The sequence below is a fragment of the Mizuhopecten yessoensis genome, unplaced genomic scaffold (assembly GCF_002113885.1).
Source record: "Mizuhopecten yessoensis strain PY_sf001 unplaced genomic scaffold, ASM211388v2 scaffold10533, whole genome shotgun sequence".
NCBI lineage: Eukaryota > Metazoa > Mollusca > Bivalvia > Pectinida > Pectinidae > Mizuhopecten > Mizuhopecten yessoensis.
In genome coordinates this window covers 306,686-322,798 of record NW_018408594.1, presented here as the reverse complement: position 1 = coordinate 322,798, position 16,113 = coordinate 306,686, and the positions used below count along the sequence as shown (strand labels likewise).

The 16,113-nt window shown below is 38.2% G+C and overlaps 1 protein-coding gene across 1 annotated transcript in view; it reads left to right on the top strand.

The window, feature by feature from the left end:
* The first annotated feature begins 674 nt into the window (after positions 1-674).
* LOC110461017 (regucalcin-like) overlaps positions 675-16,113 on the top strand; it is a 27,800-nt gene continuing 12,361 nt past the window's right edge. Inside the window, exons 1-5 of the mRNA XM_021514285.1 lie at positions 675-729; positions 8,837-9,043; positions 10,888-11,070; positions 12,077-12,298; positions 13,154-13,306. Coding sequence (XP_021369960.1) covers positions 8,887-9,043; positions 10,888-11,070; positions 12,077-12,298; positions 13,154-13,306 — 715 coding nt within the window. The 5' untranslated portion in view covers positions 675-729; positions 8,837-8,886. The remainder of the gene's footprint in view (positions 730-8,836; positions 9,044-10,887; positions 11,071-12,076; positions 12,299-13,153; positions 13,307-16,113) is intronic.

Below are 16,113 nucleotides of genomic sequence, written 5' to 3'. Positions count from 1 at the left end.
CTGTACCCAATTATTACTTAACTACACTCGTTTATACATGTAACTAGATTTACAAGCACATGCAACCGTATTAGGTACCATGATTAAATGGTGAAACGAATACAGCCTGACATAAAATCATTAATGTGTATGGGTACTAAATAAAAGTCAGATACTATTTTTCAAACGAGTACATTGTGCGTGTGGAGAGATATTTCACGAAAGCTTTAGCTCAAGTTCTTGCATAAAACTTAACTCATTATTACCAAAATTTAACACTTGATTTACTGACCTAAAACCTGAATTGCAGATCATTCAGAATGACACACAAATGGCGGACAAAAAGACACCATAACGTGAAATTGCGCTAAAACGTTCGTGACCAATCCTTGTTTTAAATCGTCATTTTTATTTGTAGGTAACCATTAATGAGTTCTAGACAAAAATTAGTTCTACTTACTGGGTAATAAAGCGTCATGTATTTTCACAATTGAAACACAGGATGTTGTTTTGCATGGCCTAAATACTGTCTGCATTACTATGGTAATATTCACTAGGTATATAATGATATACAACCACTGATCATGGTAGATAGATATGCATATCTTCACCAATGTTTATGTAAATATAAGTTGATAATTTGAACGCAGATGTCGCAAGACTAGATTGCATGTTTAATCCGGCTCTACTCCTCTGTTAAACAACAAGGGACAAGCAAGCGCAGGTCCAGATTTTCTGTCGACTCGTCCGGTAAGTTCATTTTATACACTTTTTCTAATTCTACATACAAACTGAATGATTTTCTAATAACCATTTGCGTGACAAGGTAGTTGAATTTGGTCAAACAGTACCGAGGGGTTGGTCGTAACCTTTGATATAATGACATTATATAGACTGTCCCACAATGACAAAATATCATAAACCACTTTTACTGTGATAGGTACTTCATTTTGAACAAAAAGGTTTTTCTTTAAAAAAAAATATATGACGATCTAGCAAATTTGTGTCCGTTATAGTCCAGCAAACGTATTTGACGTTAAGCCTTCATACGGATAATCACGGATTCATGGAGATACTTTATATAGGCGTGTCTGTAATTCAGTTCATTTGACTGTTCAATGTATGTCAATATATTTTATTGAAGTAATAAAAGAAATGAATCACGAAGATCCTGTTACTCGGCCACTTTTGAAAGTCGATATTACCAACAAGGAGTAACCTGGAATAGCAACCAGTAATATCTTACACCACAATTCACTAATATATAACCGGTCTTTAGGTTCACAGAACAACATTTTTTTTTCAATAACGCGAGTCAACTACCAACAAACGCTACAACAGCGGGATTGAGTTACCTTTAGTATTATGCCTCTTTTAGCATGTTCTTGCAATATATATCTCCATACATGCAGAAATGACGATCTAAATATTATTCATAATGTAAATTTATCTGAGGTTTTTTACGAAGGGTCAAACTTTATTGAGAGACTCCAGTTATCATGTTCAATGATAATTTAAAGATACTGGTTGGGAAACAAAAGACACGTCTGTGTTTCCTACACCCGTTAACCACATCACACATACATATCGGCATGGTGAGTATGTTGTTGTGTCTGCAGATAAAAGCATCCAAAACGTGAACCTTTTCAGCAAAGATGATTGTATTTCCTGCTTAAAAAATAAGCATACCTGGTAGCCAACGAAACCGTACTTATTTTTTTTTTCAAAAAACGAAATACAAATTAATTTCCCAGCGATGGTCAAGTGGTTAAGACGTCTGAAAATCTGCTATCACTAGCCCTCCACCACTGGGTCGCGGGTTCGAGACTTTCGTGGGGCAGTCGCTAGGTACTGGCGGTGGTCGGTGGCAAGTCCTTAAATGACTGTAACTGTTAATAAGACGTAAAACACAAACAAACAAACCAAATACTGAGGATTATAATGAGTATGGTTATTTCAAGAATAAATAATATCGATCTTCAGTATCCTTTCAAAAATGCTTTTTCTATCAGGAACTTTGACATCTCAAGTCAATACACCATCCCTTATAGCAATCCTAAGATACACCATCCCTCATACCAATCCTAAGATACACCATCCCTCATAGTATTCTTAAGATACACCATCCCTCATTGCAATCATAAGATACACCATCCCTCATAGCAATCCTAAGTTATACCATCCCTTATAGAAATCCTAAGATACACCATTCCTTATAGCAATCCTTATATACACCATCCCTCATAACAATCCTTAGATACACCATCCCTCATAGCAATCTTTAGAAACCCCATCTCTCATAGCAATCCTAAAATGCACCATCCCTTATATCAATCCTAAGATACACCATTCCAAATGGCAATCCTAAGATACACCATCTCGTTAGCAATCCTTAGATACACGATCCCACATATCCATCCTAACATACACAATCCCTTATAACAATACTAATATACACAATCCCTTATAGCAATCCTAAGATACACCATCCCTCATAGCAATCCAAAAATGCACCATCCCTTAAAGCATTCCTAAGGTAAAGCATCCCTTATGGCAATCTTAAGATACACCATCCATGTAAGCAATCCTTTGATACACTATCCCTCATAGCAATCCTAAGATATACCATCCCTCATATAAATCCTAAAATGCACCATCCCTTATAGCAATTCTAAGATACACCATCCCACATAGAAATCCTAAATTGCACCATCCCTCATAGCAATCCTTAGAAACCTCTTTCTTCTATAAGAAGGAAAAATAGAAATACAGTGGGGTAACATTACGAGGTATATCTGTCAATACTACAAAATCGTCTACATCATAAACCATACCTTACTACAATCTACATATACCTGATGAACCGTGACATGTCAATACCACCGACTGTTGAAGCAGGGATGTTACTTTGAAGAAACGGCAAGTCATGATTGGCAAACTGAAATAGTCTCGCCAATTGTAGCCCGAAATTGTTCTCGCTTTGATGTGACTATACATCGCAGATGTTGTCGACGAAACTGAACACCTTCAATTAAAGTGTCCACAGAAAAAGTTCATAATACAAACCTATTTGTTGATACGGATCCTCTCAGTTAGTTCTAAAAATCACCCCCGTGTGATTCACACCGGGCTTGCTCCATTATACACTACTCTAGTTTCATATTAGCATTCTAACATCTAAAATTCTAAGGTTCTAAAACTCTAACATTTTCTAAAAAAAAATTACCTTCGCAGTATTATCATTTTGTTCCATTTTTATCATAAGATATTCAATTGCATTTCCATATCAATAAGTATGAGGTGTCAGAAACGTCTGCTACCAGAAACAAATTAAGAATATTCGCCGAAAGGCCAACATTTTGTATGTCTGTTGGTGTTTTTTGCTTATTTAATTTATTCGTCAAGTATTACCATATAACAGGACGATTTTTTTCATTATACACAAAAACAACAACAAACGAATACTTGGAAGGAAATGCAAATCTTTGGTTGGGACTGCCGTTGTTGCCTTGATTGGTTGGGCTGACTGGACTGGTTTGAACCCTACGAAAAATATTGGAGGTCAACGCCTCCAGATACAGCTTAGAATTATTTTGCCTCCACTTGCGAAAATTTACATCATAGTTTACTGCTGGTCCCCCGCCTTCTGTACGATGTGCTGCACACTATGTACATATTTCATGAGGGGGCAAGCCAAATCCAGCTTTAATTGCACCACAACAGTAACAAACAATGGGAAGGCTGAATTCCATTGTTCCATTGATTTTATGGCAACAGGTGAATCGTGACGTCAAACTGCTCATAACCTTTGTTCTGCAGCAGGGAACCAAATCGGCGTACTGTTCGGCCAAGATTGTTTGTTTGATACGCACATCTACATTCACGTCCAAGGGACGGGAAACACATAGCATTGGTGGTGTGCTGACACTGGGGATTAGAGCTGGTGTGCCTCTCGTAATTTGAAGCACAGCTTGCTCCGACAACGGGACTATGACTACGCTGTCTACGCTGGTACCGGCTGCTATCTGTAAGTGGGGAACATCCACAGCAGATATACTGGGAGTCTGGGTAATAACCGACTGTTGGAAAGGTTCTCTACCGGCATCCTGCTGCAGCCCAAAAGAGCTGTTCATTGTTGCGGATGATGTCCCCAGTTCTGACTGTGATCCCCCAATGGCCATTTGTGGGGTCCCTGCTGTAGCCGCTGGTTGTGGAGGCAGTGAATGGCGGGTGCTGTATCTGTGCTGTTGAACCACCAGTCCTTCAACACGTATCTGCACCAAAAGCTCGGCTCTTATTGCCAAAAATGGTTGTACTGAGGCACCAGGAAGTGGTAGTTGTGGGCCTGGGTTGTTTCCCGGAAGTCGGGAAACAAATCCCTCGTCCGTCTCTTTGACCCTCGTAATTTGTCTTATTATGAGTGGCGCTCTGCCGCTGCCCGCTTTTTTCTGGTTAGTTGCATTCTGTCTCGCTCCAAGAAAAAAGAAAACAATTGGGATTAGGACATAAAAAGATGAAAAACACTGTATGATTGTACCTGACGGATGAATGATCTCAAAAATCTGAAATCATGAAAGATCCAACGCAAAAAGGCCTGGTAGCCTAAATTAATGCTATCAAATTAATACCATCCCCACCATGCAATGATTTATAATGAAAACAGTTATTAGAGTGCACTATTGATAATGAGATATAAAATGCACCCGTAACATATCTATAGCACACTATACACAATAAAAAATTGTACAATGAAGAATTCCACCGACCTACCACCTATGACAATGCAACTCACTAAAAGGCAAAACAATGATTCAAGAGCACTGTACCACCTATGCCAGTATACCACTTTAAGTGCAGACACATACATATGTACCACCTATGACAATGCACTCGCTGCAAGGCAAACCAATGATTCAAGTGCACTGTACCACCTATGCCTATACCACTTAAATGCAGACGCATGCAAGGCAAACAATGGCACCTGGTCAAGCAGACTTGACTCCTTTAGCCATCTTAAACAGCAGTAAAATGTAATAATGAATGAATCTTTATAAAGCACAGGCGGAAAGGTATAAATGTTGTGTCCTATTGCTAAGCTGGTTTTAGCGTTAAATTTGACTGTACCACCTTAGCCGCTTAATTAGGAACTAAGAGACAAAACAATGATACAACTTGGTCTAGCTGACCCAAGATACATATCAAATACCAACACACAACTGTGTACATGTAGTCTATAATAACCAGACTGTACCACCTAATCCATATATACATACCCCTTGGTCACACACACCTGTGATGGGCAAAACTCCAGAATGTACCACCTAGGCCATAAACAACACCTTGGTCACACACACCCGTGATGGGCAAAACTCCAGGATGTACCACCTAAGCCATATATAACACCTTGGTTACACACACCTGTGATGGGCAAAACTCCAGGATGTACCACCTAAGCCATATATAACACCTTGGTTACACACACCTGTGATGGTCAAAACTCCAGAATGTACCACCTAAGCCATATATAACACCTTGGTCACACACACCGGTGATGGGCAAAACTCCAGAATGTACCACCTAAGCCATATATAACACCTTGGTCACACACACCGGTGATGGGCAAAACTCCAGAATGTACCACCTAAGCCATAAACAACACCTTGGTCACACACACCTGTGATGGGCAAAACTCCAGGATGTACCACCTTAGCCATATATAACACCTTGGTCACACACACCTGTGATGGGCAAAACTCCAGAATGTACCACCTAAGCCATATACAACACCTTAGTCACACACACCTGTAATGGGCAAAACTCCAGAATGTACCACCTAAGCCATATACAACACCTTGGTCACACACATCTGTGATGGGCAAATCTCCAGAATGTACCACCAAAGTCATATACAACACAAATAAGTAATGTGTGTATAATATATTATATAGATTATACACATCATGTTACTATTAGTGTGTCCAGTATCTGTGGGGTTAGCAGAAACACAATATTTGTTTTAATTGGCCTTATTTAATGATCATTAATAGATCACACAGGGCTCGGTTTCCAATTCGGAAACCAGTTAAAACAGGAAACATTTATAACTGAGTTGTACAATTTTAAAATATCTTCTGTCTGAAATCTAAACATAACTTGGTTTATGACAAAAGGTGTAAAACAAGAATCTCAAACTGGGGAAAAGGTTTTCTATATAATCCCAAAAACTACAGATAAAATCCTTAAGCACTTACAAGATACAACAATAGTTATGCTATGTCAATTTTGCAATACATACAACATAAGCTGCAAAGAGCTTGTATTTGGACCAAACATGAGTATAATAGAGACCTAAGCATTATAACATGAAAAAAATAAAAATGAACATACATGTACTTTACTGTAAACAAAGAAAAATAATGTATCACATGGAAAGCATTTTGCACATAATAGGCACATTGCACAAGGTAAGCACATCAGCACATGGTAATTTAAGCACATTAAGCACATTTGCGTACAGCACATAAAAAACAAAACCATCACATGGAAAGCTTATTAGCTCATAGTAGGCACATTTGCACACTGTACGCAAAACGAAGGAGTGCAATGGACATCTCCATGTTTCCTGGTTAATTTATTTTTTCTGGAAACAACCAGGGGAGAGTGATGTTCTGCTTCCTCTTTTGTATTAATGAAATCCGTGAATATCTAAGTGCATGTGTTTAAACTGTCCTCTCTTTTAAAATATTTCCTTCTTTTTCCACAAGAGTACTGTTTCAACTTTATCAGGCTTTTCAATTTGGAGAGTAACATATAAAAAGGGAGATATCTTATTTTTATTTTTTTCTAGAACCTTTTTTATGTACACATGTTTTACCATCTAAGAATTTAGTTTGGATGTATTCAGCCCCCATGAGATGTGCTGTTATAAGCTGACATCTATGTACATTTTGTTTACATTTAGTTCTGCTACCAAAGAGAATAACTTATTGAAATGTTTGTGAACTATTTTAATTAACTCTTCAGCTTTAATTCTTAATTTCTCACTATACAAGCTCATATTGCTATGCCTCCTATTTTCTTAAATATTGTCTCCAAACATTATTAATGCTGGTGCAGAAATTATATGGTGACTATATTCTATTTTAGGGGGATAGTTGAACCTGAAAAGCAATCAATATTACAACAGACAGGGATGGTTATTGATGGGAGGAAGGGGGATGAGAAATAGGAACTAAATAAAATAACAGAATGTAATATGTAACTCGATGTTTGTTAATTTCACTCGATGTTACCGTGGTCAACTTTTGATATTAAATCTTGTGTTATATGAGAGAAATCCCACACCAGATTGTGTCTTGGCTATGAAAGCAATTATTTTCAAAGTTTTCAACCATATTTCTTGAAATTAAATTCAAAGTTCCATACATCAATTGTACAAGACAGTTTTAAGGTCAAGTTCATACAAGCAATGTGAAGGCTTTAACTGCCCAACCTGTACATGTGACGGAGACATTGTCAGTGCTTTCCTAACTAAGTATTTAAACAAAATTTCATAGAACTTTGCTCAATCATTTTGAACATCAAATCATGCACTACCTGTTAGCATATACACATGCAACCTCAACTTTCAATAAGTCTTGCTATCAGTTCTGACACCAACAATAATGACAACCGTAATGACATAGTATATGCTCTAGTGGGTTATATTTGAAAATGATATGTACATCTTATTTCAAACGCTGACCTTTATAGATGATAAAGCTTAGCATATGTTATAAATGTTATTTTTGTAAAGAGTTTATGCAATGGAAATAGAGGGGGGAAAATGTAACACTTTCTTCATCTCGTGTGTGTGTGTGGGGGGGGGGGGATATTGAAACATACATCAATGTATCTTTTCACTGCAGTGAATATGTGATACACTGTATTTAAAAGCTTTTCAAAATTTTTGACAGACTTGTAAAGGTATGCGAAGCAGTCATCCACTTGACTGTCCACAATTTGGTTTCAGCAAATTGACATTCTTAAATATTGTTCAGTTTTAATGAAACTTAGGTCGAAGGTAATATACACAGACTGATGCAAAATTTAAACTTGAACCAAATTCACTAATATTAAAAAGCATGCATACCCTGGTCAATGCCCACGCTTTACAAGATAACGTGCTTGAATATATATTGATCAATATATATATACATTAATCAATTAATTAGCATACTACGCTCTGATTAGTCAATAGTGTTTGCCCAGCAACTTTGTCAGATAAGACCAGATTCTGATGAAAGTTGGTTTAGATATTATTTAACAACAATGGCGAAGTTCAAAGATGAATAAAATCTGTGCATGCTCTATTAACAAAATTAGTTCTGATTTGAAGCTGGTTACCACAATAATTCAGTCAAATATGACTTGATTCTGATGAAACTTTGTCAACATTTTAACTAATAACAAAATCTGCTAATGATTTATAACCAATAAGGGAATATCTTTGGCTTTAATGGTTTAAAATATGCCAATTCCTGTTTTTAACGTTTGAAATACGGATAAAGGGAAGCAATTTCTATACAAATGAATTATGTATAGGTCTCAAATGATATATTCTAGAAAAAAACTTGGTATCTCTCTTCTGACAAACCTATAAAGATATACTGTACATACAAGAAGAATAACTTCACAGTTGTACACTTTTACGTAAAACTAGGATTCATAATCAAATTAACAATTAAACCTTCTGTACAATATGAAAGGCACTTTGTCTTTATTTTGTTCTCCATTCCGAAAATGATATATTTATCTTTTGCCTTAGCTTTCAAATATTTCAGTACTTTGACTATAAATATGTACCTTACCCATACAGGTGCTACTAGTGAGGAACAGTTGTTTTATCTGCACGAGTCTTAATCTACTATGTCGGTAGAGGTAGTCATTCCTAATATCACCCCAGGGACTGGGGAAGGACCACATTGGGAAGACAACACCCAACGCCTCGTCTTTGTTGACGTTGAACAGAAAACTGTGTTAAGATGGGATTCCCTGACCAGAAACATTGAAACGCTACAGTTAGGTAGGTATACAGTAGATTGCATGTAGGTGTACAGCTAGGCATTCATCATGTGCACATGGTCTGCATATGGTGTGCACAACTGCGCTTAAACAATTGTTCGACCGATGTGCGTTTCTCACCGCACAGATGTGCGATTTCGTACAATAGGTTGATTAATATCACGGAATGAATAATTAAGTTATGTTAAATTTTACAATGCGTGTTCTACGGTATTACCGTGAACGTTAGACTTTCAAGAGGTAAATAACATTCTTAGCTCTCCTGCTCGAAAGGCAAATGAGTTTATGCAAAGACGCAGCGTCCGTCCGTCCGTCAACCTTTCCTTTAAAACGCTATTGTCCTGAACGGCCAAGTAGATTTTGACTAAATTTGGTCGGGAGCATCCTTAGGCCAAGGGGACTAATTTTGGTATAAACGGTGGTGCCCACCCGGGGGCAGAGAGGTTGGGGCCGAATATGGGAAATACAGGTTAACCTTGAAACTCCTTCTTCTACTATAGAGATTTAGAAATGGTATCCCAATGTGGTCTGAAGCATCCATAGGCCAATGGGACTCAATGTTGTATAAACGGTGGGTGTGGTCCCCCTGGGGGCAGAGGAGTGGGCCCCAATAGAGGAAATTGTGGTAAAACCTTTAAAATTCTTCTTCAATCGTAGGGAATAAGGGATTTTATCTTAATTTGGTCTGGAGCATCTTTGGACTAAGGGGACTTAGTTTTGTAAAATTGGTGGGTTTGGACCTCCTGGGGGCAGAGTTTCGGGGCGCAATAGGGGAAATAGAGGTAAAACCTTTAAAATCCTTCTTCTACCGTAGGGATTAATAGAATTCATCCGAATTTGGTCTGGGGTATCCTTAGGCCAAGGGGACTCAATCTAGTACAACAGGGGGTGTAGGGCACAGAGAGGTGGGGCAGAATAAGGAAAATAGAGGTAAACATTTAAAATCTGTCTGATACCGTAAAGATAAAGGGATGTTATCCTAATTTGGTTTGGAACATCCTTGGGCTAAGGGGACTCGATTTTGTATAAAGGGTAGGTGTGACCCGCATTGGGGCAGGTGGGTTGGGAGCAACTGTTGAAATAGAGGTAAAAACCTTTGAAATCCTTCTTCTACAATAGGGATTAAGGGATTTCGTCCTAATTTTGTCTGGAGCATGCTTGGGCAAAGATGGATTAAATTTTGTATAAACAAAGGATGAGGCCCCTCTGGGTGCTTGCAGTAGCGAGGCCCAATAGGGAATTTGAGGTGTAAATTTTTAAAATCTTACTTCTTCTCCATTGGAGGGATTTTGTGTAATCAGAATAATTTCCCATGGTTGCTTTTTTATCCTTGTGAGCAATACAGGCTCTCTGGGCCTCTTGTTTTGAATGACCGGGGTTTCACCTGGCCTGTGCCTGACACAGAGTGTCCTTATGTGTTGTAATTATACACGAGTCGTTTAAAAAAACTACAAAAAAACACCATTTCTAAATTTTCAAATATATATTTAGAAAGAAAAGCTTATAAAGGTAGCTTGAACATAGGAACATACTTAAAATTCAAGTCTATATGTTGAAACACGAAACCGTTCATATTGTTAAGCCATTCCGTAAATTTACACCAACCACGATTGTTATCGCACAACTTACGTCCATAGTGCGCACAAATGCGCGCCAATAATAATCGTCAAGGTTTTCATCGTTCGCGCTTGGTGGGCACACCGTGCACACATCGTTAGCACACCGTGCATACATCACACATCATGTAAAGTTGTGCGATCCCACATACCTATGTGTATACATCACACAGAACAGTAGTACCGATAACGATTTGGTTAAACTCGTTGTTTCTCTTGTTGTATGTAGAGGACATGGTTGGCTGCATTGTGCCATGTAAGAAGGGAGGATACCTGGTTGGAGTCGGACGGCAGCTAGCACACCTAAACTGGTCTTCAAAGAATCTGACCAATCTACACGAGATACCTCTTCACGGTATTCAAAACATGTTCAACGATGGGAAGTGTGACCCAGCCGGCCGATTTTGGATAGGTACGTACCAGGAATAGCGCCTGATTACAATATTACTTTAGGTTTCAAAGACAGAAAAATGCAGTCAGAATAAAGAATGACTTTTAGTCGAGTTTCGAGTCAACATTCGAAAACGTCAACTCACAGCTCGAAAATGTTCGCTCGAAACCCAGGAAATGTCCATCAAACCTCGACTAAGAAAAATCTTGGAATCCTAGTTTGTGCATTATTCTGAATATCTCCATGTTTTTGTGTGATTCAGCAAAAACACACTTACTTGAGGTGTGATTTATTTATTTTTGTCTTTGTTTTTTTCTTTATTTGAATTAATATAAACTTTATGTATTTTACAACAATATGAAACAAGTTATTTACACTTGTATATGAATCACTCTGGTTGGCCTGGATGTAATTAGCCCTCGGGTGTCATGATGTGGGACGAAACGGTAGTGCTCAGAGAAAATCAACATGGTCGGGCAGGTCAACCGTTTATCGTCATATCGGGAAATCAATATTTTATTAATTTCATTTCCTTCAAAATTTCGAAACAGTTTGTCAGACGTGTGGAATAAGAACGTGTTACATTAGAAAAGTGTCAATGTGTAGCTCTGAATGTTCGATCAGTGTATCACTTAAAATGCTTCAAAAATCAAGAATCAATGTTTTGTCTTAATGAAAATGCAAAAAGAGATCAATGCTGCCTCAATTGGAACGCTATAATAGATACTTACTGTATCAATATGTCATGTCCATAAGCTGTTTTAAAATATGTTTCAGAAATACGCAGTTTGTTTTTATAATGTTTAACGTCCCTCCCTGTGATAGCGCGGATCTGATGCCGACTTTACAGTGCTATCTCACTGAAACACCATGCCAAAGGCACCCAGCACAGCATTCCACACGGTGACATTATACTGACAATCTGAGCACCCGTTGTTTCCATTATCCTTAATGCTGAACGTTAAGCAGAAACATTGTTCATGTTTATACAACAAACGGTTCCGTTAATGTAGTGCTATATTTATAGGTAGTACGGGTAAGACTTTGTCTTATGAACCCCTGGAGATAGAATTGGAGAAGGGGAAGCTGTACTGTCTTGATTCAGACGGCTCCTTTCACAAACATCTGGACAAATTGAACGTCTCCAACGGTTTGGCGTGGACATCTGACCACAGGACCATGTACTTTATTGACAGCATCCCCGGCCAGATCATGGCCTTCGACTATGACGTCACTTCCGGGAATATAAGTACGTATAAATGACCATGGACTGTCTATTTCTTTGGTTTGGTTTTAATTTGTTTCAAGTCCTATGAACCGCTAAGGTCATTTAGGGACGTGCATCACTGTGTGTTTTGTAAGCGTATATATTTGTATCTGTGCCGGAGACAGGTTATGTTTGTGTACTTGCATCCTTGTTATAGCGCAGCTCTGATGTCGAATTTATAGTGCCTAAGGCACCCAGCACAGCATTCCGCCCGATCAAATTATAATGACATCGGGTGAACCAGTTGTTGCCATTTCCTTAAATGCCGAGCGTTAAGCAGGGAATACAAATTACCATATTTAAGGATGTCCCGGGCCTGGAGAAAGAACCCATTGTCTTTCTCACTTGGATAAACGTTCAACCTTAAAGCCAAAAGCGAGGTGTTGCCAAACAAGGCGATCGGAAATGAAAGATGATTAAAAGTAGAGAGAAATATTAATATCCAAAATATTGCAATAAGTGCAGCAGATTTATTCTACAATGGGCGAATATCGATTTTACTAAGTTTAACGGACTAAAATTTTCCGCCTACTAAGAGAGGCTACTATGCGCCATAATGACGTAATATTGCCTCTTTCCAAAATGAACTGAATACCCCCCCCCCCCCCCAAGCTTTTACATTTTTGTTGTTGTCCTGGAGCAAACGATATTTGTAATTTGTACATAAAGATTTCAAAGAGACTGAAATGTGTTCATTTTTAAGTAAATATGCTAAGTTACCTTTAAAAATATATCATACTTAACATGAGCAATGCCTCTCTAATTCAAATTATATTGTGCATGTGATATCCAACCACATCCAGTGAGTAATATCTTTGCTCACAACGATTAATTCAGGTAACAGAAGGACAGTGGTGGACTGTCGCACCCTAAACCTCACTGATAATGGCAACGCAGGTGTACCAGACGGTCTGACGATCGATACCGACGGAAATCTTTGGGTCGCTTTCTATGGTGCCGGACTGGTTGTCTGCTTCAATCCCCAAACAGGTATGATATACTCATAGTATTATTACCTAATCTGGTGTACACTGCTATTCAAAAAAGATGTATTAGTCCCCATTGGTTCCCGGGGGCCCTATAGGTTTGCACTCTGTTCGTCCTTTCTGTCCTGACGTCCAGGGCATATCTTATATACTATTTGACCTGGAGTAACAAGATTTGGTGAACAAGGACATCTTGGGATGGCGGAGTGTATAGTGTAAGAATTTTGTCACTGTGGCCTACGACCTGACCTTTGACATTTACTTTTGAAAATGTTTATCAGGGGCATAACTGATATTCTATTTCACCTGTAGTAACCATATTTGGTGTACAAGGACATTTTGGGATGGCGGAGTGCAAAAATTCGGTCACAATGACGTGTGACTTGCCCTTTGACCTTTACTTTAAAAGAAATGTCCGGGGCATATTTTCTATACCATTTCAGTTGGAGTAACAAAATTTGGTGTACAGGGACATTTTGGGATGGCGGGGTGCAGGAAGGAGGTCATTGTGACCTCACTGTGACTTATGCTTTGACCTTTGACCTTACCTTATAAATTGTTTTATTTTGATTTTGTCCGGAACATATTTTCTATGTTTTTTCATCGGCTTTAACTAGATTTGATGGAAATATTATTGATTTCGGCAAGGATGTCTTTAATGTATCAGGACACTCCCTTACAGTAGGTACATCCTGACCAGGCCAGGTAAAACTCCGGTCACTCATCAATTTGTTATTTACCTGTTCTGTTACCTAGGAGCTAAACCCATTCTTGACAGTCTAACGGTCATTGTTACACTGTGTAACACGCATTGTAAAATTGTACATAATCTTAATTATTGTGATGAGAAATTACAGTAATATATACAGTGTACATTATTGCATACGAGCCTTCCGTATTTTTTTCATTCCGTAATATTGATCAACAAATTGTACCAAATCGCACAGTTGTGCGGAGAAAAGCGCACAACGGGGCAAACGATTGTTAGATCGCACAGATGTGGGCCCCATGTGTGGACGATGTGCGGACGGTGTGTGAACGATGTATGCACTGTGCTCGCACGCTATTTTTGGTGCGTTGTGCGGTCCCACAACTGTATACTGATCTTAGAAAAAAATAATCTTTCCGAACGTTTTGATCAATATCTTCATAGAACTAAGGTCCATCCGGGCACCCTGTAACTGGAGATCTGGATATTTCCATAGTGATAAGCCGGGAGACTCATCAAAGGTAAACGTGTCGAAAACTCGTTCAATATAAGCTGGATTCCGTGGAAGACCACACCAGACAATAAACTAACAAAGAGAATGTTGTATCAGATGCACTTTCAGATGGTTGAGTCGTTCAGGTGCATCTTTGTCAAAAGTATAGTAACTTGCAAATAAAGTTTAAATCAAACACAATTTAATATCTTTTATTCCGTTACGCACTCAACGATTGGCGTAACTAATACAGGGGTGTCAGCGTTTCAGTTGACAGATTTTGCGTTTTCATTCCGTTTCAATTCCATTCCATTCGCGTTTTCATTTCATTCCGTTCTCAAGATTCAATTCGTTCCGTTTCCGTCGCAGACTGTTTTTTTCGTTTCGTTTTGCTACGTTCCATTGAAAACCCGCTCTGTCCTAATCGTTCCGTTTCGCTCCGTCCTGTCTCCGAGTCGCGCGTTCGTTTCGTTACATTCCTGTTCCGTTTCGTTCCATCTGCTAGGCGCTTGTATATTGACGTGAAACAAAATGGCGGTGGTAACAGAGGCAGACTCAAAAACTTATCGACTCAGTTTTTTCAGACAACTCTACATGATGTTTCGATTTTTGTCGAACAATGGCTGTTAGATTGAAAAAAAAATCCGACAACTCTATGTAATTACGGGGGTTTGTAGGGTTCCTTGCCGACGTGGAGATTCTCAGATATAACCAAGCCATGATTTGAGGTTCAACATTTTATTCATTAAAATATACACATAAGACACATACATTTCGTATCGAACGTACCTGATTGTAACATTCCAAACCACACGTTTTCCAAACGACCAGACTATAACTGGACAATACATAATTGACGAGATAATTTACACAATGGCGTACGCAATAATATATAAATGTAGTTTACACTATAATGGTACGTTCTCCATTTATAAATATATAAACTAGAATTCTAGTGAGAATAAATACATACGCTCTACTAAATGACAAAAATATTGACCACACCCATCGGCGAAAATATGAAGGTAAATTAGAAATAGTCAGAAAATAATAATTTCAAGAATAAATAATACTTTACTTCTTATTCTATACTAATTCCGAATATATAAAAAGTATTATTCTAGCCTATAAAATAAACAGAACATTGACCTATTTGGTACCTGGGATATACTCCGTTCATGATGCTAATAATGTAGATTGAGATGATGTGATCGATGTGTTCAGTATGGAAGGTATCGATAAAATGGGCAGATAGAAAGTTCCGAGGTAGGGAAGAAAACTTTAGGGCGGGAAAGATGCACGCAATGCGACATATGTCATAGGTCATTGGTCAAGTTGTCAAACTAGTTTACAAAAGACATACACAACATACACAATACGTCACATAGACCACACACGTATACACATCTAAAAACGAAAGTAGCGATGACGTGATACGGCGACTTCGGTAGTGAAAACGCGGCACGGATAACGGAATGAAAGAACAAAATACGGATTAAAATATAAATAATGAAATCGTTGATTATATTGTTACTAAAGAACTCATATTCAGTATGTTCCCACTGAGTATGTACTTATTCAAATAATTATGAATATCAAAATAACAAGG